Raw genomic sequence first — 25,261 nt, 5'->3', positions numbered from 1 at the left:
GATGGGCGGTCTGTCGAACTTGTTGATAATCATAATAATAATAATACTAGCAGTAAATATTAAAAACATCAAATAATGAATATTACACATTTAGTACTTAATAACTGTCCATTTAAAATTAGTCCCTCGTTTTCATTTCTATTTTTCCCTATGCTGTGATGAATCTTTCATAAAGTGCTGGTCTAGCAGAGATGTTAATCTCCCCAAAAGTTTCCTGCTGATTTAAATCGATGCAGTCAGCTGTCGCTAGAGAAAGCATATCGAAGAATCCTTTCGTTGCTTCTTGTCTTGTCAGACGTGTATCTTCTTCAACTCCCTGAGCCCTTTTCTTAGTTGTAAGAAGATTCTCAAATTCTAAAGAATCATTATCAATGAATTCAACCCTCATCAATTCAGCAAAATCTACCGCTTCCCTTGAAGCAAATTCACCGGTGGTCAATTTCACCTTTTCAGAATCATCGAGTTCAGACTGTGAGGATGACGGCTCTCTTTCATCTGAATCTTGTTGTGTCGATTGTTCGATATTGGGTTCTCCATGTTCCTCTTGACCTTGATCTAAGGGATGTTCACCGATATCTGCAGCCATAGGCGATTCATGGTCACCTTCACCAAGTTCAGATGGTGGACGACTACTACTTATACTTGATTCTGGTAGGAGGTCATCATTTAGACCTAACGATATATCCATCTGAGGTTCTTCGAAACTTTCTTCATTTTCTGATTCCACCTGTGTCTTTGGTTTTTTAGAGGTCTGTAATGATGTCAACCTTTCAATGGTTTCCTGAGGTAAATAAGACAAGCTCTGTATCATTTCTCCCCATAATCTCTTTTGGTTCAACTTGGGCAGGTCTTGTACCTCAGTTTCAGGCCGTCCATTCAATATTTCCTCTGAAGCAGTTTTCAACGAATGATCATCAAGCTCTGTTTCCACATCTTGCTGAATTCTTTTACAATTACGTAGAGCTGGATCTTTTCTAGCTTTTCTCTCTCTTTTGGCTTCCTCCTTTCTTTCTCTTTCTCTTTCCTCTTCCTGTAGTTTTTGTTGCTGTTCATCACTTTCTGGTTCCTCCTGATCTTCCTCATCTCCGGCATCTTTTTCAATATCAAGGTTAAATCCAAAATCGATGGGTTCCCCAGTCATCGATCTTTCTTCAGCTCTTCGACCTAATTCCACAGAATCGTGTGAACCAGCCTCTGAAGTGGCTCTTTCTTGATCCTTTTCCTCAGATATACCTAAATCCCAATCTACATTGTTAGGATCTTCTAATGGAAAATCATCTTCACCCATCAATAAATGCTCTGGTTCCTGCGATTGACTTACAACATCGTGCGATTGACGAGTACCTTCTTCAGCAGTCTTTGACAATTGACCATCATCAATATCAAAATCTAAATCTAATCCTGACGATTGATTATATTCTAAGTCTTCATCTGGATCGAATCTTCTACCAAATTCCAGTGAAGTATCCCATGGTGCTGCACCTTGTACTCTCCTTTGATGACTTTCTTCAGTTTCTTGACCCATGAGACCTTCAGGAATTTGGTTATCGTCGAGAAAATCCAAACTTGGTGCTGCTAAAACTTCTTTTTCAGTAACTGCATCCTCTAAAATCAATTGGTCCACCGCGGCAATAGTATTAGCCCTGTTGACGGTAATATTTATCCTTTGGTTCGATTTGAAAAGTGTGCTAATCTTGGTCAAAGTATCCTTAATGTCAGATAGTAAAAAAGCTGCTTGTTTGGAATAGACTCTGACAATACCTTGTAAAAGTTCACCTGAAGTACGAAGCGTTATATGTTCGATATTAGTCACATTCTCATCACATCCTGACGCCTTTGCAATCTCATTTGCAGATTCACTAATACTAGTCTGAAGCACTTGGCCTCTACCCAAATTTGACATATTAGCAGCTAACCATATTTGAGCCAATGGTCCATTCTTAGCAGATATACTAATAGTATGTGTTTCAGACATCTTTAGCAATTATTATGAGCTGGTGAAGTGCTTCTAGGTTTTTAGAAAACAGACAGCTCAGTCCTTAATATATTTCAATTCAAGTCCAAGTCAACAATCAATTCAATGTGAAATTCTTGACATGCTGAGAAAGCACTATACCTTTTCTTTTAAAAGGGTTTGATGAGTTATTCGTAGTACGCGTAATATATATAATAAACGCGTAAAATGTCGCGTAACTATAATCGCGTAATTATTAACATCAATTCTCAAAAAAGTACTGATGCAATATTCGGCACAATCTGTAACTGCTGCTAATACCAGTAATATTATTTACGAGAGTCATCAAATAGTTTCATTCAGCGTGACATACTTGTACCAAATAATTACCAATAATTTGAATATGAATTTAATCGTTTATGTAGTGATAAAAGAATAGTAGAAAAAAAAAAAATAAAACAAACAAAATAGAAGGCTGAAGAATGGCATGCATTGGAGGCACGTTGTCATGGGTTCATTTCAGCACTAACTATATACCTCCACCCATTTACAGTTCTCAATCTCATTCTATCGTATAGTCATTTTCCTCTTAAGATTTAGAAACTTATTTTAGAGCTGCTTGTAGAGCTTCCAGAACTTCTAATTGGATAGCAGCGGTAGCAGCAACCTTTTCGTCAGAAGAACTCAAGTTCTTGTTGGCATCACTGATCAAAGATTTGACATTCTCTTGAGAGAAAGATTCCAATGGAAAAGCTTCCACGGAGGTAACGCACAAAGTGGAATCTGGTTGCACAGATGCGAAACCACCAGAAACAAAGTATTTCTTGGTGTTGGCACCTTCAAAAATTTCCACAACACCTGGGCTCAATTGTTCCACAGTTGGGACGTGATTTGCTAGAATACCAACGCCACCAGATTTTGCTGGCAAATTGACTTGAGTAACTTTGGTACCAGCAAATAAAGTTTCATGAGGTAAAGCAAATTTTAATTTCAGAAAATCATTTGCGGCAGCTTCGGCATAAGTACGCTTAGCAACAGCGTTGACAGATTTTGTCAAAGTTCTAGCAGCGTTTAGACGGAACATCTTTCTTTATCTGTTGTTCAATTAAAAGCCTCCGCAAGTCAAAGATGGAAGTAGGTCCAACAGTACCAATATAAGTTTGTTACTTGTTAGTGGTCCGTTCTGCTAGGTTGGCTAGGGGCTTTACCAGACGATGAACATCTCGACGGATTCCTGACGTTAATTTTTTTTTTCTGTTTCCATCGAAGGAGTTACCCGGTACTTTGAAGAACGGAGCTATGCCATTGGTTGAGAAATATATCGATTGTATTTCGGGCGGCTAATGTCTATGGAGTCAAATTAGATGGTATAGTATCCTTTGGCAGCTATAGCTTATAATTTCTTCCCAAATTCTTGGTCAGAGACCTCAGAAGAAGTAAATATCGGGTCACATGAGTGCGCAGTTTAGAATTGGAATGGGGAGATTATGGAGAAAATCAGGCCAACTGACAATCGTTATGGCTCTGAGATGCACTTGCAACACATAATTTACAGAGAATACTACTCTTTTGTGCAACTGGAACTGGCATTCATATTAGGGTGTAGGCGGTTCAACGTTTTGTAGGAAAGATACACATACAAAAATACGAATTCATGCATTAGGAACATAAATCTTGGAGCATTAGATCAAAACTTTTTATATATCCCTCCGAGTCCATTCTAAACATAGATCAACTTCCCCTCATTTTCTCGAGAAATAGCCGCCGAGGATTTGCCGCGCATATAAAAAGAAGATAAAAGATAACACACAAGAACATCCTTTTCTATTCGTTACCACACCTGAACAAAAATGCAGGAGGTACTTTTTAAGGAACATCAATATATTCAAAGGGGAAAGTCCTTGAAACGTTACATTTCCAAATTACGAAATGTGCTAAAGAATAATAGACTCGCTGGTAAGGCCAAGAAGGACCTAGAAGTAAGGTCTCAAAAGAAAGAGAAACCAAAAAGAAACAGCTTAAGTAGTAAGCGCAAAAGGTCTCTTACAAGCGCTAATAACACTAATAATATTACCCCTACACGGAAGGAAACTCAATCTGCAAAGAAGCAAGACTCACCTAAATGGAAGAGACAAAAAAGAACTAGCAGGGATCGAGGTAGAACAAGTAGTAAGAAACGACGTGATCCGCATGGAAACTGCGATTTGTTAGCATCAGAACAATCAGAGAATCCACATAATCATGCCGACTCTCCTCTCTCCCGACGTTCAAAGAATTCCAAATCGTATAATAGGAGAAAACATTCGAAAGAAGCAAAGAATTTAACACTTGATGATATCCAAGAGCATCCAATGCTACAACAAGAACTCGTAGCTAATATTAATGGCAGCTATATTCAATTCCATCTCGTTAGCGTAGATCCCAAACTTCTTCTTCAAGGACCGCCAGTAATCACTACGGAACCTATGCCTTCACTCATTTGGCCTTATGATTAACCTCAAAACCCAAAGTTCCCATTCACCAGGGTCTTGAAACTAATCAGAATTGTGTTTCTTATATAGAAGAGTTTTCCTTTCGGGTAACTGGTATTGTCTTTATATTTTCATTCTTCATTTTCAACAAAGTTGTCAGTCTCTTGGCAGTGTTAAAAATGGTAGATCAATTCCTCCCAAATAGAAGAAATTTCTTACTAGCAAGAGTGGAAGAGTCGACAAAATAACCCTCAACTTTAAAACCTACGTACATCTTCGCCAAAATTCTATCTATTAAGTGGCAGGTCAAAGATACTTTGGTAAGAAGGAATGGCTAGTAAATCACCAGAAATAATCCCACAATCGCCGCCCCAAAATGGTCGCCTGCATGAAAATAAGCTTACGCAGTGCTTCGATGATATAATGAGGGTAGCCGTGGAAATGATGCTACATCAGCAGCTAAAGACTGTACAACTAGATTCATCAGTCGTGAATGGATTTAGCCACAATCAACAAAGAATGCTTAGTGAGAAAATTCATATCTTCCATGCAATCCTTGACGATATGGAAACGACACTAGGTAAGAGTAAAGATTACGTTGAAGCCATCTATGAACTTGGCAGAGAGAAGGAATTACAAAAGGAAAGAGAAAGGGAAGAGTTGAGGAGGCGACAGGAGGAAGAAGAGAGAAAGAGCAAAGAACAAGAAGAGTTGAGAAGACACCAAGAGATGGAGTTGAAAGCTCAACAAGAGAAAGAACAACAGCAACAAGAGCAACAAGAACAACAAAAACAACAAAAACAGGATAACGACGTGGAGCCAGATTTGAAAATGAAATTTTCGATGGACACACCAAGTGGTCTGCTGGCAGATTTCCCTGGTGCTTCTGGCGATATGAATGAAACTGGTGCTATCCCGAAGAACTCGGATGATAAGCCCGTTTCACCTCGACAATATTCTACAAAAATCAAACAAGAACAGGGTCTACCTCAAGGAGATCTTGGAGATTTAGGTGGAATGGATATATCAATGTTTCCCAACATGGATACGGGATTTGATATGGGCAGCATGGGTGGTGAGCCAGATCCTAATAAACAAGGAGGCTCAAATGACCCTACGGCTGGGTTGCCTGAGTCGGAGAACGCCAACGATGTCGCTGGAACCTTGGGAGATCCTGGTAACAACGGAGTAGTCGATAATAGTGATGATTATTTGACATTAAACGACTTTAACGATTTGAACATCGACTGGTCAGCCACTGGGGATCCTGGGGATTTAGACTTAAATGGGTTTAACATTTGAAACTGAAAAATTCCCCCTCCGCAGAGCACCATGATAATATCAACTTATTTAGGAGAACTATTATACATTTAAAGACCAATTAAACAATGATAAGATTAACGTGAAAGGAGAAGAATTCGAAAGATCAATGGCTCTGCCGAAGATTCGACAAAAAAAAAAAGGATGGTACCAACTAACATCAATGACAACCACTTTGTTGTAAAACTGTATAAGATCAAGTAGCTCGTCAAAGATAAACCACCATTGCAGTAACATTATCCGTTGTTCCGTTTTCTAAAGCGTACCTAACGAGAGTCTTTGCTGCCTCGTTAGGTTCTTTAATGTCCCTAATCAATTCACATGCATCTTGATCATCAATGACATCCCAAAGACCATCACAAGCCACTATGAGAAATTCATCATCTCGTGTTAGTTCCACACTAGTTGTAAATGGATTTCCTACAACTAATCCGTCGAAAAATTTATCACCAAACGACCTTGTTACCGCCAACATACCATTAACTCGACTTTTCATAATGAGTCCTCCTGATTTTTCTATCCTTTGCATTTCCAATATATCAGAGGCCTTATGATCATAAGTAAGCCTTACACTCCTCCCTTTTCGAAATAGTACTATTCTCGAGTCCCCCACATTAGCTGTATATAATTTTCTTGTATGCTGACTAAAGTCTGCAGTTTGATTATCAACATCGTCCGGCACTTCCCATCGTAATATGCAAACAGCCGCTGTGCAACCACTATTACCCGATAATTTCGTGTTGATCTGTCGATCTACAGAGACAAACGACTCATTAAGAACCTCCCGAACGTCCCGCGTCTCATCTTCCAATAATTTTTGTTCAACAACATGGTGTAAATGAGATCCACACCATTTTGACGCTTGCGATCCTGCATGTCCATCAAATACTGCAAAATAACCCCAGTCGAGTCTCGATGCAAAATTCTTCACATATGTATGAACATCTTCCATAGTCTTGCGGAATTTTGCATTTTTATTCTCTGCAACACCGACTTGATACGTTAGCTGATACTCAGTCGGCGTACCACTAATATCTTCTTCACTAACACCCATTTTCTATTCAATTGCTTGATTTATAAATAATATCGCACCAATAGATTGTTATCGTCTTCTTTTTACTTAAAGAACAACCAATACCAATTAACAATACCAATCAACTATGGCTCAAGTTTCAGCAAGTGCTAGAAACAACGACAATGACAATGACAACAATGACGACGACAAACCTTCTCTTATCTATGCAAACGTAACTTGACAATCAAAATACGACTTCCCTGGAAAACCGTGAGACAGCGAGAATTAACCAAGGGATATAAATCCGATATCAGAGCTGAGCACAATGACTGTTCAATTTAATTCAATCCACAACACCAAACAAACAAGTAGTTCCTTTTCTTTTAACCTGCTAAACTTTTGTTAGGAACACCTAGAACCTTGCTGCTCTTAGGCCCATGGTTTTTTTTAGCCCATTTTTTCCTTCAGATCAAAACGAACGGCTTTGATAAATCACGTGATACAAAAGACAGATTTAGAAGCACTATAATGTGCATACATTATATGCACACAAGGCATCAACAGCTAATCGGGGAGAAGTAGTTATAGTAATGATACTGATAATACGTATACACACATTTAGATATCAACTCATAGATACAGACCTTCCAGGTTCTCCTCAACTTTGTTCTTCATAACACGTTCTTTAGCCTGTTTGAAATCTTCAGCTGTAACTTGCATTCTACGTTCTCTGAGGGCCAGTAGACCTGCTTCTGTACACATTGCCTGGATATCTGCACCTGACAAGTCATCCTTAGAAGTTACTAATTCATCTAGACGTACGTCCTCGCTTAGGTTCATCTTGGCGGTATGTATACCTAAAATCCTCTTCTTTGTGTTCATGTCTGGATTTTCGAATAGAATCTTTCTATCGATTCTACCTGGTCTAATTAATGCAGGATCTAGAGTTTCAATTCTGTTTGTTGCCATGACCACTTTAATGTCACCTCTATCATCGAAACCGTCTAATTGGTTCAATAATTCCAACATGGTTCTCTGAACTTCTCTTTCACCACCACTGTTAGATTCGTATCTCTTTGTACCGATAGCGTCAATTTCATCGATGAAAACAATACTAGGAGAGTGCTCAGCAGCAACCTTGAAAATTTGCCTACAAAGCCTAGGACCATCACCCAAATATTTTTGAATTAATTCTGAACCGACAATCCTTAGGAAAGTTGCGGAAGTTTGATTGGCCACTGCCTTTGCCAGTAGAGTTTTACCAGTACCTGGTGCACCATATAGAATAACACCCTTTGGTGGTCTGATACCCATTTCTTCGTATAATTCTGGATGAGTCAATGGTAATTCAACTGCTTCCTTAATTTCTTGAATCTGTGACTCTAATCCACCGATATCACTATAGTTTTCAGTAGGAGACTTATCAATCTTCATAGCAGCGATCATTGGATCTGCATCATCTTGCAATACACCTACAATAGACATCGTTTTATGATGGAGAAGCACAGAGCATCCCGGCTCTAATAACTCCTTATCAGCGAAGGATAAGATGGAGACGTAGTAATCTGGCATGGTAGGACTAGTAACGATTGCATGATCATCATCGATAATTTCCTCTAAAGTCCCCACACTCAATGGGTTACCTCTAATTTCCTCCAATTGCTTCTTCTCCTCTTCTTGCTTCTTTTCAAAAGGTTTTAATATTTCAGAATTCGTTACGAATTCTTCCTCTAAAAGAAGGTGATCCTTGATTCTCTCCATTCTCAGAAGTTTTAATTTACAACGAGTACTTGGATATATGTTTGGTAGTTTTTCTGCAGTGGCAGGACCACCTCTTCTCTTCTTTCTACCAAATCTGGGTTGTACTGGGGGCTCATACTTTGGCTTCTCCTTGTTGCTTCTCTTCTTCTTTTTATCTTGACCAGATGAAAGACCTTGTCCCATATTGATACTCTGGATTTATTCTACAATTTTACCGTTGGAGTGTAGTATTGGTGAAAAGTACTAGTACTAGTCCTTAGTTAAGGTCGACCTTTATTCTTTTGCCACCTCAAGAGTTGAACTACGTACATTGTGACGATAATCGAAATGAAAAGAAAAAAAAGCATCCCAGGGGGTTCGAATGGAGGACAGCAAGATTAACCAGAAAGAAAGAACTTTTGAGAACTAAGCTCTTTCTACCCGCTCTCACTGAAATAAAGTTTTTGAAAATTTGCCATGACATCGGGACAAGCTTGCAAATATTCTATTATGGAATCACATCTATCGAGTTGTACAACAAATTCAAGAAAAAAAAAAACGACAACTGCAGGATTCGAACCTGCGCGGGCAGAGCCCAAAAGATTTCTAATCTTTCGCCTTAACCACTCGGCCAAATTGTCAAAGTAATTATATTTCCAGAAGATTTAAGGTTCTAGAAGTACCTCCAAACAAATACAGATTACCACATGATATGACAGCTTCGACTTCGTCAATGAGATATGTATATTTAATAACCGGAGCTTTACCGATTAGTTTACTCTACATTACAGCCATTAACGACCACTGCAGATAAGACTAGGTACTAGAACTGTTACCGGACCAATTTGAAACCCATTCAAAGGAATTCTATTCCCAGATTAAAAATTAGAAATATTAAAGAGATAAGATGGATGACTCTAAATAGAAACTCTTTGGTTAAGTATCTAGTCGTAAACCAAGCAATTGTTTTGCTTCTTAACGGTATATAGGATGCTGTTATGTAACACTCCATAATTTTTGAAGTGCTCTTAGCCTATCCACTATCCATATCTTATGTCCCGTTTCAAGAATATATGCTCAAAAAAAGCACCATGTATTGTTAAACGTCAGAGTATTCTTCCAGGGATCAGTGATATCTCATAGAAAATGTGGAGTAGTTGATAACTCAATTCTCTACTGAAAAATACTCTCCACACAGTTATTAAAAGAACGTTAAACTGAGTTAGCAACTAAACGAACTTATAATTTAATTTGAAGGGGTTCTCAAACGATAACATTTACAATATCAAAAAATAGCTTACAATTCACACATATATCTTCACCAGAATAATTCTGACATAACAAACAAGAATATCCCTCTAATTCATGGCTACCGTTACTTTAAGTGGCCTTGGAGTAATGACAAACTAGCGTATATTTAAAGAAAATCTATCTCAACGTCAGCCGCTTAATGAACGGCTGATTTTTTATCTATTTTTTGTTTTTATCTTTCTTTTGACTCCGGTGTGTTATAAGGAAAATAAACCATAAAGTTTTCGTCAAGTGAGAAACGGATGCGAAACAAACCATACGTACATGAGAAATGGTTCTATTAAAGAAGTAGCGTATAACTTATTTAAAAAATATGTCACGTGAAATTTGGTCACACTATTACGAATAGTGCTAAATGTCTGTCTTGCGCCTTGGCTGAGAAACAATCGCTGATTTATAGGCCATTTAGTTAAGTAAGCAATACTACAACCAACCATCCTATAGTTTATTCTAATTGAATAATGAGAGGACTGGAATTAACTGGAAACACAGCTCGTACGATATGATGCGCTGTCAGCTAAATATTCGCACTTCTAAAGAAAAAGAAAAGTTACATATGTCAGCGTTTAAATCTCAAGGCATATAAAAGAGATCAATTGATAGAAAGCAAAGGATCTGGGGACTCAATTGACTAATAAGTAACCAGAACCAAACAACAAATCAAATAGAAAATGTTAAGAGAAATTATGAACCAAGCCTGTGTCTCGTGCAAGAATTCATGTCAGGGCAGTAGCAGTTGCTGTAATAAGTGCGCCAGCTCTGAAAAATGTTCGTGCTCTAGTAAACCCCAATGTCAGAGCTGTGGTATAGATTGTGCCTGTACCAATGAAAAGAGCTGCGGTTGCCACTAACTTTAAATTTGTACCCATTCAATTAATGGTTTTCTAAATTTATATTATTTATACGCAAAAATTTCTTTGATATACTCTCCCCGTAACTTGCTGATGTATAATTCAAAACACAAATTTTGGATACTAAGCCTCTCATATTATGCAAAAGTTCACTTTTCGTAGATCGATACTTCTAGAATAATTTAAACATCGTTTCTTTCTAAATAATGTACTGTACCATCCACATCCCTTAATCTTTGAGCCGCTTGTTCAGCAGTTAAATCTCTTTGAGGTTCTCCCAATAATTCAAACCCAACTAAAAATTTCCTCACCGTGGCAGACCTTAACAAAGGCGGATAGAAATGCATATGAAACCAACTATTTTCCAGATCATCACCCTGAGCGTTTAAAGGTGCTTGATGAATCCCCATTGAGTATGGAAAGCTTGTTTGAAAAAGGTTATCGTATTTCTTTGTTAACTCAAGTAAAATAGATGAAAGGTCCCTTCTTTGCATTTCATTAAATTTATCTATGGAAGCCACCTTACTCTTAGACACAACCATAGTTTCAAATGGCCACACAGCCCAGTATGGGACAATTACGATGAATGAATCGTTTTCTAGTACTATTCTCGCCTTCTCTTCCAATTCCAATTCTACACAATCCCCCAAAAGGTGCGAGTGATTCTCCTCTCTGTAATTCTTTATGGATTTTAATTCTTCTAATACTTCGGTAGGCACTGATTCTAAACACCATGCTTGTCCATGAGGATGCAAATTGGAACAGCCCATAGCTGTTCCCTTATTTTCAAATATCTGTAAATATTTAAAGGGTTTTCCTTGTTGAGCCGCTTCAAATGAAACAGTTTGGTATAATTCGTTCCATGCTTCTACAATTTTAACCACTTCATTCAATGGCATCTGTGGAATTGTCAAATTATGTTGAGGGCTGAAGCAAATTACGAAGCAAACGCCTCTTACGGATTCAGTCTTGAAAAGTCTTTGCTTCAAACTTTCTTCACCTGCTCTCTCCCCAATATCATGAGGTTGATCTAATTTAACTGCAGAAAAATCATTGACAAAGATAAATGTCGAATCGTACTGGGGATTGGTGGCGCCAGTAGCCCTAGAATTACCAGGACATAGATAACATTCAGGGTCATAAGGTGGATTATCCGGTTTAGAAGCAACTTCTTTTTGTCCTAGCCAAGGTCTCTTTGCTCTATGAGGTGATACCAGGACCCAGGTACCTTTCAAAGGATTGTATCTCCTGTGAGAATGATCTTCAAGAATAAAAGCAGCGGTCATCGTTGGAATGCTTCGATTCGCGAAGAAAAACGTCAAACAATTGAGTAGTTCTAATTATCATAATTGCATTTTAGGAATACTTTATATGTAGTGCCCGTAATTTGGCTTGTTCCGTAATAACTGTTCTAAGTTGCGGATCACAATGACCCGTGCCGCCCGGACGACGGAGCACCGTAGGCCGAAAGGAGCGTGATGGTCCTCTCGTGTTCCCCCACACTTACCAGCCTCATGAGGCACGGCTGATACATGAAGAGGGACTTTCTTTCACAATACGTCATAAAAAATAATGTAACACTTTCTTTTTTTCGATAAACAAAAAACACTACTATGTAAACCTATAGACTATCCTCGATCTGTAAGCATCTCCCTGTGACAATGTTACAGTCTTCTTCCATCTCTCGTCATTAATCGCGTTGACGTAACGCGCTGGTTCCACTGCGAAACCCGATCTTGGTGTAAATCCAGTGAGCCCATCACCTGTGTACAATTGGAAACTGGGTTCAGTCGTCAAGACTTCTAAGGAGATATGAGATTCTGGATGCGAGGCCCGAAGCACAGGACGTAATTTACCCTTGGTAGAGTCTAAAGATGTAGATTCAGCTACGACAAAACAATGATCGATGCGAGGCTCTACTGAATCGAGAATGGTAACTTCTTCTTCCTTGTCGTTAAATGTAGATACATCTACCTGGTGTAATGTACCATCGAGTCCAACTGCTTTGTTCGTTGCCAAACGAATTTCCGTACCTTGAACCGTATCTGCATTAACTTTGTTCAAATTGAAATAAGTATGGTTTGTCAAATTGATCGGCGTAGATTCACCTTTCGTTAAAACCGCTTGATATTGAATATCTAGTGCCTTTGCTTGAACATCTAATGTATAGATGACGCTTACTTGTAAATCACTCTGAAAATCCCTTGGTTGTTCATCCAATAAAACATACTCTGCAATAAAAACTCCCTTTGAAGGGGTTTTCACCAGTGGTCCCAGAAAATGTTTTTCGCTGTAACAACCCACACTACTATGATTTGTATTACCATTATCATTAGTAGTCAATTGGTGAACTTTACCATCCAAGTCGTATTTGCCGCCCACGATCCGGTTGGCATAACGACCGATTGTGGCGCCTGAATAATCACCTGGGTCACCTGGACCCAGAACTATACTTTGGCCATCTACCAGTAAATCAATTATGGAGGCTCCTCTGTTTGAAATTATCAGTTGAAATCTAGATCCATGTCCCAAAGTAACAAGACGATTATCGTAGTCGCCCTTATGTACCGTTGTACCAATAACACCATGTTGTGAATAACCAAAGGGATTCTTGGTAACCCATCTCCACAGATCTTCACAGGATTCTTTAACACCTAGTTCCGTTTTCCAGTTAAGCTCTAATTCTGCCTTTGTGGGTTTAGCCACTAAAAGAGGTACATCACCATTTCTTCTACCAACGATCTCCTTAGAAATCTTTATCCCACATGACCTAGTGAAAGCGTCGTACATTTCAAGAACACTGGATCCCTTCCCAGATCCAAGGTTCCATTCTTCGCAAATATCATTTTCTTGATCCTGCAAGTATTTTAAAGCGGCAACATGTCCTTTTGCCAAATCAACTACATGAATATAATCTCTTATTGGAGTGCCATCTCTCGTATCGTAATCATTACCAAAAACTGACAATTTTTCTCTTCTACCAACTGCAACCTGCGCCATATAAGGTAGCAAATTGTTTGGAATACCCAATGGATCTTCACCAATGAGACCTGAAGGATGTGCACCGATTGGATTGAAATAACGTAAAATAGCAAATTTCCAACCACCAGATGCGGAAACATCTCTCAAGATATTTTCAATAGTAAATTTCGTATGACCATAAGGATTCGTAGGCTGTAAGGGACAAGTCTCTGGAACTTGTATTATACCCGGATACCTAGTATAATCACCATACACTGTTGCCGACGAGGAAAAAACAAATTCTTTAACCCGGTACTTTTGCATCAACTGTAAAAGCACTAGAGTTCCACTTACATTGTTTTGATAGTACTGTAAAGGAATCTGTGAACTCTCTCCAACAGCTTTCAAACCTGCAAAATGAATAACGCTTTCGATATCACTGTGTTCCTCGAAAACCTTGGTCAAGGCCTCTAAATCTATCAAATCTACCTTATAGAAGGGAACATACTTCTTAGCTAGTACTTGAACTCTTGCCAAACTTTCGTAAGAGGAATTGGAAAGGTTATCCACTACAACACATTCATACCCATTGGCTAATAGTTCAACGACAGCATGAGAACCAATGTAACCAGCACCGCCTGTTACCAAAACCTTAGAAACCATTTCACGCCCTTGAACTCCAGTAAAAAATCCACCGCCATTACTTTCTCACTTTATCCAATTGCATTTCGTACTTATTTATATTCTCAGTTTCCTTATTCTTTTCTGTCCTCATAAAAATCACAATGGCGGCTCGGAATACACTTGTCCGTCCGGAACACACTCGCCCGAAAAGAACCTTTTTTCTCCATCTACCCCCGCATTTTTCTTCATGCGCCTTACCACCATAGTCATTATTATGCCTGCATTCAAGCTGATTGAGATCATTCTTCCTTGACACAATTCGTCAAACATCGGGTTGACGTTCGAAACCGGGCAAGAACTAAAAGGAGAAGAACGGAGGAATACAAACTGCGAGACGTGGTATTACCAAACAGCGATATTGATCATCATCGGTTCCGGTTCTAGTTCTAGTTCTAGGACAGTACGGTATCGTTATCATAAGGTCATTGCGTAAGTTAAATTTGCTCCTAAAGAAGGAGGAAAAAAAGGCATATAAAGACGAAAGTTAATTCGTAATATTTCTGCTACCTGCTGCTGTTGTTTTATTTTGGTCTATTTTTTTGTTTTTTCTTTTGTTATATTATAATGTATCTCTGTAACAATTTAACCAGTATACCATTGGCAATGAGTGTGCCCACATATTCCTTAGACAGATGCAATGAAATAACTCGTCGTTTCTTTGAGACTTTTGGCGAAGATGCTGATTTCGTTTCACGTTCACCTGGCAGAGTCAACATTATTGGTGAACACATCGATTACTGTAATTTTTCCGTTCTACCAATGGCTATTGATGTTGAGATGCTTTTAGCAGTTCGTGTAGTACGCGGATCGACTTCGATAACATTGGCGAACGCAGATCCTAAATTTGCACCACGCTGTTTCGATATACCACTAGAAGAGTCAATAGGTATAGACCCTGCACTTTCAGATTGGTCAAACTATTTTAAATGCGGTTTGTTAGTTGCACAAAATTTCTGCCAGGAAACTGGCCAGCCGATGAGAGATGTTGGGATGCAAGTTTTCTGTCAGGGAAGTGTGCCTACTGGTGGTGGCCTTTCATCATCTGCCGCTTTTATCTGCGCAACCGCGTTGGCTACGATAAGGGCCGTCAAGGGTTCGCAGTGTGAAATTTCTAAGCAAGATCTCACGCGAATTACCGCTGATGCAGAACACTACTTGGGTGTCAACAATGGTGGTATGGATCAATGTGCAAGTGTCTGTGGAGAAAAGGATCACGCCCTATACGTCGAATTTAAACCTGTATTAAAGGCAACACCTTTCCCATTACCTGCATCCGTTAGGTTTATCATTGCAAATACCTTAGTAGTTTCGAATAAATTCGAAACGGCACCTACCAACTACAATTTACGTGTTGTTGAATGTACTATTGCTGCTAGCGTCTTAGCACATACACACGGAGTTTCTTTACCAGGGGAAAAAACCCCGGGAAACTTGCGTCAAGTGATTTACACTCTGTGCGAGCGCCGTGAAGGCACGGAGAGCACGGCTGTAGAAATCAATGAATCTGATAAGATCGACAAAGAAATTCAAAAGCTGCAGTACGCATTGAGATTAGTCGAAGAGACTCTAGGACCAAAGAGCAAGGGATATACCATGTCAGAAGCATCAGCGGCACTTGACATGACACCAGAAGAGTTTACAAGAGAGTATCTGACCTCTTTTCCCGTTAGGTTTCACCTTCTACAACTTTATCTCAGGGCAAAGCACGTGTACTTAGAAGCTCTACGTGTTTTGCAATGTTTACGTCTAATGACAAGCGTACACGGTACAAGTACCGATACACAACAGTTTTTACGAGATTTTGGCACACTTATGAATGCATCTCAGGCTTCATGCCGTGATAACTACGGATGCTCATGTGAAGGGACCGAACAAATCTGTCGCATCGCTCTCAATAACGGTTCCTTGGGTTCAAGACTTACAGGTGCCGGTTGGGGTGGATGCACAATAAGTCTTTGCCCAGACGAACAATCTGTAACAGATATAAAGAGGGCACTTATTAAGCAATATTACAACGAAAGGTTTCCTCATATGCCTCCTTCAGAATTGGAGGCTGCTATTATCGTTTCGAAACCAGTGGCTGGCAGCGCCTTGTATGAACACCTCCAAATGTAACGCTTTATCTTCCCCGCGCCCTTTCTTTACTCTTATTTTCTATAAAATTAATAATATCTATGCTACAATGCAATGTAGTAGCTGCACCTTTTAGTCATCTCTTAGTAAGGGTGTCAAATGAAAACAAGGGGGATTCTTCTCCCTCAAGAAAACTAATAATTCTTATGTGATAGTGATAATGCAGTAGCCGCCCTTATTAATCAGGGTGCCGAGTGAAAAACAAATACCAACCAAAAATATTCCATTAGTGCATGATGTGCCTCAAGATTGGTAACAATGACAACAATATCCGATGATAGCGCCGTGCAAAAAATTCGTTAACGAAGGATGCCCGCGCTAATATCCATCGGTTACATACGAACACAACGAGTATGTGACATCAACAGTGCTCACTTCGTCTTTTTCTTTCCTCCGCTGGGATTTCTCCGAAATGATTCTCCGTTAATATCCGCGGATACTAAGCGGAAATATGACTTACTAATGGACGGACATATGTCCTCTGCTTTCTTTTTACCCAAGCGAGCATTACGAAATCTATTTGCCATTGCATAGAAAACTAAGCGTATTTATACACATGTTGACAGACCACGGTATGCCCGATGAACCGTTTATCGTTATCATTTCAGCACTTGACCGTCTGTCACTCACATCTTTCATCAATTTGAAGATACGCTGTGATACTAAGACGTGATGAAAAAAGGAAACGTTCTCGAGACAGGTTCCTCATCACCTATTGATTCAAATTCGCCCATATCCTACGATGGCGGTAGCTTGGTTGGTGTCGGTCATACAGAAGGTAACACCGGTGCAAATACATCTGGTTTCAGTCGGGGAGATATAGAGAGAGGTGCTAACGATGATGTAGAATTACATGAAATGTTAGCGAAATACAAAAGTAATGGTCAAGGTTCTACATTTACACCAGAACTTGCTTCTAAAGTTGAATCATTAGCAAGAACACTTTCAAAACGGAAATCGGCAGATGGAAAGTTTGATTTATCATCTGTAGATGATGAAGATGGATTCGATGCTGAAAAAATTCTAAGGCACTTTGTTAAGAATGCTAGTTCACAAGGTATCGACTTCAGGAAAACTGGTATTACCATGGAAGATGTTTCAGCAACAGGGCTTGATAATTCATTTTTGGAAGGCTCGACGTTTGCTGATATTGCACTTTTACCTTACACCATCTTCAAATTTCTAAAAGGTGTAAGACATAGACGTATGAGAAAAATTATTCGCAATGTTAATGCGTTTGCACTACCTGGTGAAATGGTTTTGGTTCTAGGTAGACCAGGTTCCGGATGCTCATCGTTTTTAAAGACAGCAGCAGGGGTGACTGACCAATTTGCAGGTGGTGTGGAAGGTGATATTATGTACGATGGTGTTCCACAAGATACTATGATGAAGCACTACAGAAGTGACGTTATCTACAATGGTGAGTTAGATGTCCATTTTCCTTATCTTACAGTTAAGCAAACATTGGACTTTGCCATTGCATGTAAAACACCGGCTATCAGAGTCAATAACGTCTCTAGAAGTGAGTACATCCGTGAAACCCGTGACCTATACGCAACGATCTTTGGTTTAACCCATACCTACGATACTAAGGTTGGTAACGATTTTGTTCGTGGTGTTTCTGGTGGTGAAAGGAAAAGAGTTTCCATTGCTGAAGCGTTAGCGGCTAGAGGTACTTTTTACTGCTGGGATAATGCTACCAGAGGTTTGGATGCGTCAACGGCGTTAGAATATGCAATGGCAATCCGTATCATGACCAATTTGTTAAATTCCACAGCGTTTGTTACCATCTATCAAGCGAGTGAAAACATCTATGAAACTTTTGATAAAGTTACAGTTTTGCACAGTGGTAGACAAATTTATTATGGTTCAGCTAGAGATGCAAAGGCATACTTTGAGAAAATGGGCTACTTGTGTCCACCAAGACAAGCAACTGCGGAATTTTTAACCTCATTGACAGATCCAAACGGTTTCCACGTTGTTCGTGAAGGTTACGAAAATAAAGTCCCACGTACAGCAGAAGACTTAGAAAATTATTGGTTGAATTCTGAGGAATGTGCCAACCTAAAGAAAGCTATTCAAGAATACAAAGCTAGTGTTGACCCTGAAGCCACTAAGCAGTTCTTTGCCGAAACCATGAAAGCCGAAAAATCCAAATATGCTAGAGATAAATCTTATTACACCGTTTCATTTCCGGAACAAATTAGACTTTGTACCGTTAGAGGATTCCAGAACGTTTATGGTAATAAGGCTTATACTGTGATTAACATTGCCGCAGCTGTAATTCAAGCTTTTATTACAGGTTCTGCTTTTTACAATTCTCCAGCCTCAACAGCAGGTGCTTTCTCTCGTGGTGGTGTTCTTTATTTTGCCCTATTGTATTACTCTTTGATGGGTTTGGCCAACATCTCTTTTGATCACAGGCCTATTCTACAAAAGCATAAAACGTATTCATTGTATCATCCTGCAGCTGAAGCCCTAGGTTCTACTTTTTCTGGTGCACCATTTAGAATGATTGGTCTAACATTGTTCATTATTATTCTGTATTTCTTAGCAGGTTTGAACAGAACCGCTGCCAGTTTCTTCAGAGTTTATTGGTTCCTTGCTATGTGCTCTGAAGCGATCTATGCTTTATTCGATCTAATTGCATCAGCTTGTGATGATATTTCTCAAGCTAACTCCATTGCAGGTTTGGTCATGTTTGCCATTTCGATGTATTCTACCTATATGATCCAATTACCCAATATGCATCCATGGTTCAAATGGATTTCATATGTTTTACCAATCAGATATGCATTTGAAGGTATGCTTGAGTCTGAATTCCACGGTAGACACATGGCTTGTGGTAAAGGTTCTTTGGTACCATCGGGTCCTGGCTATGAAAACGTACCAGACTCTGAAAGAGTTTGTGCCTTCATTGGATCGAAAAAGGGTAGGTCCTGGGTTTTGGGTGATGATTACTTGAATGTCCAATACCAATACATATACTGGCATTTATGGAGAAACATCGGTATTATGTTCGCCTTTTTAATTGGTTACAATGTGTTTAAAGCAATTATAACAGAAATCAAACGTCCAGTGAAAGGTGGTGGTGATGCCTTAATCTTTAAGAAAGGTACCAGAAATGCTACTGCTAAGAAGAACAATCGCCCTGATGATTTGGAATCTATGGATCAAATGAATGTACAAGATGTTAAAGACAAATACTCCAGCGGTAGTGATATTACTCCTAACAACGACCAAGAAATCGAACAGTCCTTTAAGGATTTTGCTAGTAAAGGTATTTTTATCTGGAAAAATATTTGTTATGTCATCCCTTACAAAGGTGGTGAAAGAACTCTTCTGGATAATGTTACTGGTTATGTGGCACCGGGAACCATGACAGCTTTGATGGGTGAATCAGGTGCCGGTAAAACTACTTTATTAAACACTTTGGCTAAACGTGTCAATGTTGGTGTAGTGACAGGTGATATGTTGATTAACGGTAAACCAGTAGATAGCAGTTTTGAAAGAAGAACCGGTTACGTGCAACAACAAGATATTCACATTGCTGAAATGACAGTTAGAGAATCCTTAATCTTTTCAGCTCGTTTGAGAAGACCTCAAAGTATTCCTGACGCAGAAAAAGTTGCAGATGCGGAAACCGTTATGAAGTTGTTGGATATGGAAGAGTATGCTGATGCCCTAGTTGGTGGTCTTGGTGCAGGGTTAAACGTGGAACAGAGAAAAAAATTATCCATTGGTGTAGAATTAGTTTCTAAGCCCGATCTCTTACTTTTCCTGGATGAACCTACCTCTGGTTTAGATTCTCAATCTTCATGGGCCATTGTTCAACTGTTGAAAAGAATTTCAAGGGCTGGTCAAAGTATTCTTTGTACCATCCATCAGCCTTCCGCTACATTGTTTGAACAATTTGACAGATTATTATTGTTGAAGAAAGGTGGTCAAACTGTTTATTTTGGTGATATCGGTGAAAACTCTTCTATTGTGCTGGACTATTTCGAAAGAAACGGTGCTAGACATTGTGAAGAAAAGGAAAATCCTGCTGAATACATCTTGGAGGCTATTGGTGCAGGTGCTACTGCTACTGTCAAAGACGACTGGCACGAAATCTGGCAGAAATCTGATGAATATGGTGCAACAGAGCAGAAGGCTTCCGAATGGATTGAAAAATTGGCAAATCAAGAATGTACTAATGAAGAAATTGGTAGCGCACCCACCAAATATGCTACTGATTACTTTTACCAATTCAAATATGTTTGGTTAAGAACAAATTTGATGTTCTGGAGAGATGTACCTTATATTTTTTCGAAATGTATGTTACAGGTTACTGCAGGTCTTTTCATCGGTTGGACCTTTTTCAATCCCGGTAAAAGTTATGTCGGGTTACAAGATACCATGTTTGCTGCCTTTATTTCCGTTATTGTCGCAGCACCTTCAATGAATCAAATCCAAGCAAGAGCTATATCGTCTCGTGAATTGTTTGAAGTTCGTGAATCCAAATCAAATATGTTCCATTGGTCACTTTTGCTTATCACCCAATACATGGCTGAAATCCCATACCACATATTATTCTCGACCTTTTTCTTCTGTGCCTCTTATTTCCCATTGAGAGTTTGGTTCGAAGCATCTAGATCTGCCGTCTTTTTCTTGAACTACTGTATCATGTTCCAATTATACTACGTCGGGTTGGGTCTAACGATTCTTTACATGTCCCCCAATTTACCATCTGCAAACGTCATCATGGGTTTGATTCTGTCCATGATGATTCAATTCTGTGGTGTAACTCAACCAGTGAGTTTAATGCCCGGATTTTGGACTTTTATGTGGAAGGTTTCTCCCTTCACTTATTTCATTCAAAATCTGGTCGCTATTGTGCTACACAAAAAACCAGTCGTTTGCAAGAAGAAAGAACTCAACTATTTCGATCCACCTCAAGGTAAGACTTGCGGTGAATATATGAACGGTTTTATGAAGCAAGCTCAAGGTTACATTGCAAATCCTGACGCAACTTCTAATTGCGCCTACTGTCAAGTATCTGTTGGTGATGACTACATGGCTCAAAGAGGCGTTTACTATGGAAATCTTTGGAGAAACTTTGGTTTCTACTGGGTATACATCGTCTTCAACATGTTCGCCATGGTTGGTATTTACTACATTTTCTCTGTGAGGGGTGTTAGTATTTTCAACCCATTTGCAGTGATCAAGAGAATCATCAAGCGTAAATGATCGTAGTATGATATGCATGAGGAGGTTAGTCCAGCAAAGAAAAGCGCTTTATCAAACTCCAAAACAATTTTTTTTTCATTTTTTCTTTTTTCATCCGACTTTTTTGTTTCTTCAACTTATGTAGAATAGCATGTAGGTATTAGTATAGTAATAATAGTTGAAATACCCCTTCCTGGATTTTTTTTATGTCATATCTTCCTTATGATCTATCTGATATCATCCAAAAGAACCACTGCAATTTTCTTCTCCGTCGCTTTCTTGTTAAATTGACCATTCGAATCGCCGTCGGTCCTTTTGCCTTACGAGATTAAGGATTAACGCATTTTTCCGAAATCCGCATCTCACCGATTATCCTGTTTGGCAATTTTCGTTTACCATTTTGTTTGATGGTGGACGATGTCCGACTCAAACTGGTGAAAATTAGAGAAACAATAATTCGCCCTATGAAGAAAGGCGATGTCGTGAACCGATCTGAAAAGAGATGAAATATTACACATTACGAATTATCCTGATAAGATTGCATCGACAGTAGAGAATTGGTTCAACTCTGATAAGGAAAATACACAATATAAGTAGTCTTGGTAGTTGAGCATTTGTCGAAATGGAATCGGAGTCATGACTCAATCTACCTATAGCTAGGAAATATTCAATAAGACAAATAGCAAAGAACCTACTTTATAGAAGATGCGTCTGAAATTTTTTGGCAAGAGAAAACAAGAAGCTAATGATTATAATGAAGAAGATCGCCAACATGGAATACAACAAGTAAGATCACCACCTCATGATGATCTAGCTATTATGTTTAGTCGCCAATCACACGTCCCACCCGTGTCTAGCAGACAGGCAGAGTTCGAAAATGTAAACTCGAGCAGTGATAAAAACTATGTCGATGGTGATGGCGACGGTGGTAGTAGTAGCATTGATCATAAAGATAAGATTGCTGTTAAGGAAGATGAAGCGTACGAAGGAACAACTGGTGTTGTCGAAGACGTCTGGGAACCTGAAATTGAACCTCAAGGAAAATGGCAAAAATTTTACTACAACTGGCTTGTAGTAGATAAATCAACCATAGGAATTCCTTTTTCGAGATCATTTCTTAACAACAGCGATTTAAAACCGGTGGAAAGCAAGAGAAGAATTTGGGGATGGCATAATTTCTTCTACTACTGGTTAGCGGATTGTTTTAACATTAACACATGGCAAGTAGCGTCCTCAGGTATGCAAATTGGTTTAAATTGGTGGCAATGTTGGATTTCCATTTGGATTGGTTATTTATGTACAGGTATCTTTGTCGTTTTAGCGTCTAGATTCGGTGCAGCATACCATGTCTGTTTCCCCGTATCTGTGAGGGCAAGTTTCGGTGTCTATTTTTCCGCATGGCCAATTGTTAACCGTATCGTAATGGCTATTGTATGGTACGCAGTGCAAGCTTGGTTAGGTGGTACACTGGTATCATTGCTGTTAAGATCAATTTTTGGTAATGATTTAAACACAAAAATTCCTAACCATTTCGGTTCTGATAACGCAACTACATTTGAATTCATGAGTTTTTTCATCTTCTGGGTTGTTAGTATCCCATTTTTATTAATTCCACCACATAAGCTGAAATATCTGTTTGCGGTGAAAGCTGCTTTAGTTCCATTTGCAGCCTTTGGGTTTTTAATTTGGGCTGTGGTTAAATCGCATGGTCATCTAGCAATGGGTAATTTGAGTGAATACCATCCTCATGGTTCTGCATTTTCATGGGTCTTCATCAGATCTTTGATTAACTGTTTAGCAAACTTTGCCACTTTAATCGTCAATGCCCCAGATTTTGCAAGATTCTCTACAACTCCAAACTCTTCATCTTTAATCCAATTGGTTTCTATTCCCTTCCTATTTTCTCTAACTTGTCTAATCGGTATTTTGGTGACTGCTGCCGGTTACAAACTTTATGGTATCAATTACTGGTCTCCAATTGACGTTTTAGGTAAATTCCTCGACAGCTCCTACTCAAGTGGTACTAGAGCCGGTGTCTTCCTGATCGTCTTTGTCTTTATTATAGCACAATTGGGTACTAATATTTCAGCCAATTCTTTATCATGTGGTACTGATATGACTTCAATATTACCTAGGTTCATCAACATTAAACGTGGTTCATTGTTCTGTGCCGCTATCGCATTGTGCATTTGCCCCTGGAATATGATGGCTTCTTCAAGTAAATTCACAATGGCCCTTTCAGCATATGCAATTTTCTTATCATCTATCGCAGGTGTGGTATGTTGTGATTATTTCCTAGTAAGAAGGGGTTATATCAAATTGATGCATTTGTATTCCAATCAAAAGGGTTCCTTTTACATGTATGGCAATAGATGGGGGATAAACTGGAGAGCTCTAGTAGCCTATTTCCTCAGTATTGCTCCCAATTTACCAGGTTTTATTGGTACTGTCGGCGCGCCTCAAGTTACTGTTGGTGTTGGAGCATTAAGAATTTACTATTTGAATTACTGGGTCGGTTATGTAATTGCATTCCTAGTTTACGGAGTGCTATGTTATATTTGGCCTGTTCCCGGAACTCCAGTTAAAAATTTCCTTAGAGAGAAGGGTTGGTACCAATATTGGGCTGATGTAGAGGATTTTGAACACGAATGGAGATTGACCATGATGAAGAAAGATTTATTGGATGATAAAGTCGATTTAGCTGAAGTCGATCCTGAAAAAATTTTCTACTGATTATAGTGCACTCACTATAATTATTTTCATTGTAATGATATTAAGTCATGATATAATTCACACTCGTTACATAGAATAAGGGATTCATTGTAGCCCTTTTATTTTTGGTTCTTATATAGATACTTGAATTTTTTAATTGGTCTTTTGTTTAGAACGGGTCCTCATATGATCTTCATGCTGCTGACTTCACGAGTTTAGGGGCCATTATCCTTCTGCAGATACAAATATATATATATATATATATATACATCCTTCCATGCATGAACCGCATTCTTCTGCATTACTATCCGAGACGTAAATCACGAAGGAGCTACAATATGAGTAACATTACATATACAGTTGGTAATATTCTTCCTGTTACCGGTTATCCCCGTATTTTGATCCATTCATGTAATTGTGGTGGGTCATGGGGTGGGGGAATTGCATATCAATTAGCAGCTCGTTATCCCAAGGCTGAACAAGTTTACGTAGATGCCTGTGACAAATATGGTAATGAATTATTGGGTAAATGTCTGTTCATTCCAAGTTACAAGGATGATGATCTAATCATATGTTGTCTCTTCACTTCCGCCTTTGGTGGCGCCAGTCATGATTACAAGAGATCGATTCTTAATTATACCGAACAAGGTTTAAAGAACGTCAGAACTTGGGTTTATGAAGGCGGAAATGCAATTCAAGATCCAATTGAAAAAGATATTAATTCTGTACTTCACAAATTGGATAAACCGCTCAAGGATTACAAATTAGAAATGCCCAAGATAAACAGTGGTATATTTGGAGTTCCTTGGGGAGAAACTGAAAATGTTCTGAAGGAATTCGGTTCAGGTAACCAAATACTAAATTTTACCGTTTATTCATTATAAATATTTTGCTTTCTTTT

General features: G+C 38.9%; 12 protein-coding genes and 1 non-coding gene across 13 annotated transcripts; 6 read left to right on the top strand and 7 right to left on the bottom strand.

The window, feature by feature from the left end:
• Window positions 1-148: 148 nt before the first annotated feature.
• On the bottom strand, window positions 149-1,975 carry MCD1 (kleisin alpha; the record flags this gene model as incomplete). Its single annotated transcript, XM_002494514.1, has 1 exon — window positions 149-1,975. One exon carries the CDS (start codon window positions 1,973-1,975, stop codon window positions 149-151), a length of 1,827 nt encoding a protein of 608 aa, XP_002494559.1.
• Window positions 1,976-2,558: 583 nt separating this feature from the next.
• ATP16 (F1F0 ATP synthase subunit delta) lies at window positions 2,559-3,038 on the bottom strand (the record flags this gene model as incomplete). Its single annotated transcript, XM_002494513.1, has 1 exon — window positions 2,559-3,038. One exon carries the CDS (start codon window positions 3,036-3,038, stop codon window positions 2,559-2,561), a length of 480 nt encoding a protein of 159 aa, XP_002494558.1.
• A 766-nt stretch (window positions 3,039-3,804) lies between these two features.
• On the top strand, window positions 3,805-4,449 carry ZYRO0A04290g (uncharacterized protein; the record flags this gene model as incomplete). The annotated part of the gene is made up of 1 exon (XM_002494512.1): window positions 3,805-4,449. The coding sequence occupies one exon, from the start codon at window positions 3,805-3,807 to the stop codon at window positions 4,447-4,449; it is 645 nt and encodes a 214-aa protein (XP_002494557.1).
• A 306-nt stretch (window positions 4,450-4,755) lies between these two features.
• On the top strand, window positions 4,756-5,727 carry MED2 (Med2p; the record flags this gene model as incomplete). Its single annotated transcript, XM_002494511.1, has 1 exon — window positions 4,756-5,727. One exon carries the CDS (start codon window positions 4,756-4,758, stop codon window positions 5,725-5,727), a length of 972 nt encoding a protein of 323 aa, XP_002494556.1.
• Window positions 5,728-5,953: 226 nt separating this feature from the next.
• On the bottom strand, window positions 5,954-6,799 carry PTC1 (type 2C protein phosphatase PTC1; the record flags this gene model as incomplete). Its single annotated transcript, XM_002494510.1, has 1 exon — window positions 5,954-6,799. The coding sequence occupies one exon, from the start codon at window positions 6,797-6,799 to the stop codon at window positions 5,954-5,956; it is 846 nt and encodes a 281-aa protein (XP_002494555.1).
• A 591-nt stretch (window positions 6,800-7,390) lies between these two features.
• On the bottom strand, window positions 7,391-8,704 carry RPT2 (proteasome regulatory particle base subunit RPT2; the record flags this gene model as incomplete). Its single annotated transcript, XM_002494509.1, has 1 exon — window positions 7,391-8,704. One exon carries the CDS (start codon window positions 8,702-8,704, stop codon window positions 7,391-7,393), a length of 1,314 nt encoding a protein of 437 aa, XP_002494554.1.
• A 355-nt stretch (window positions 8,705-9,059) lies between these two features.
• On the bottom strand, window positions 9,060-9,141 carry ZYRO0A04202r. Its single transcript has one exon. It is a non-coding gene; the product is annotated as a tRNA-Ser (tRNA).
• A 1,703-nt stretch (window positions 9,142-10,844) lies between these two features.
• On the bottom strand, window positions 10,845-11,948 carry GAL7 (UDP-glucose:hexose-1-phosphate uridylyltransferase; the record flags this gene model as incomplete). The annotated part of the gene is made up of 1 exon (XM_002494508.1): window positions 10,845-11,948. One exon carries the CDS (start codon window positions 11,946-11,948, stop codon window positions 10,845-10,847), a length of 1,104 nt encoding a protein of 367 aa, XP_002494553.1.
• A 325-nt stretch (window positions 11,949-12,273) lies between these two features.
• GAL10 (bifunctional UDP-glucose 4-epimerase/aldose 1-epimerase) lies at window positions 12,274-14,286 on the bottom strand (the record flags this gene model as incomplete). Its single annotated transcript, XM_002494507.1, has 1 exon — window positions 12,274-14,286. One exon carries the CDS (start codon window positions 14,284-14,286, stop codon window positions 12,274-12,276), a length of 2,013 nt encoding a protein of 670 aa, XP_002494552.1.
• Window positions 14,287-14,871: 585 nt separating this feature from the next.
• On the top strand, window positions 14,872-16,422 carry ZYRO0A04136g (uncharacterized protein; the record flags this gene model as incomplete). Its single annotated transcript, XM_002494506.1, has 1 exon — window positions 14,872-16,422. One exon carries the CDS (start codon window positions 14,872-14,874, stop codon window positions 16,420-16,422), a length of 1,551 nt encoding a protein of 516 aa, XP_002494551.1.
• Window positions 16,423-17,112: 690 nt separating this feature from the next.
• On the top strand, window positions 17,113-21,669 carry ZYRO0A04114g (pleiotropic drug resistance family ABC transporter; the record flags this gene model as incomplete). Its single annotated transcript, XM_002494505.1, has 1 exon — window positions 17,113-21,669. One exon carries the CDS (start codon window positions 17,113-17,115, stop codon window positions 21,667-21,669), a length of 4,557 nt encoding a protein of 1,518 aa, XP_002494550.1.
• A 684-nt stretch (window positions 21,670-22,353) lies between these two features.
• Window positions 22,354-24,381, top strand: FUR4 (uracil permease; the record flags this gene model as incomplete). Its single annotated transcript, XM_002494504.1, has 1 exon — window positions 22,354-24,381. The coding sequence occupies one exon, from the start codon at window positions 22,354-22,356 to the stop codon at window positions 24,379-24,381; it is 2,028 nt and encodes a 675-aa protein (XP_002494549.1).
• Window positions 24,382-24,698: 317 nt separating this feature from the next.
• POA1 (ADP-ribose 1''-phosphate phosphatase) lies at window positions 24,699-25,244 on the top strand (the record flags this gene model as incomplete). Its single annotated transcript, XM_002494503.1, has 1 exon — window positions 24,699-25,244. One exon carries the CDS (start codon window positions 24,699-24,701, stop codon window positions 25,242-25,244), a length of 546 nt encoding a protein of 181 aa, XP_002494548.1.
• Window positions 25,245-25,261: the final 17 nt, after the last annotated feature.

Source organism: Zygosaccharomyces rouxii (genome assembly GCF_000026365.1).
Source record: "Zygosaccharomyces rouxii strain CBS732 chromosome A complete sequence".
Lineage (NCBI taxonomy): Eukaryota > Fungi > Ascomycota > Saccharomycetes > Saccharomycetales > Saccharomycetaceae > Zygosaccharomyces > Zygosaccharomyces rouxii.
The sequence above is the reverse complement of the archived record's forward strand: the minus strand, read 5'-3'. Positions and strand labels throughout refer to the sequence as shown.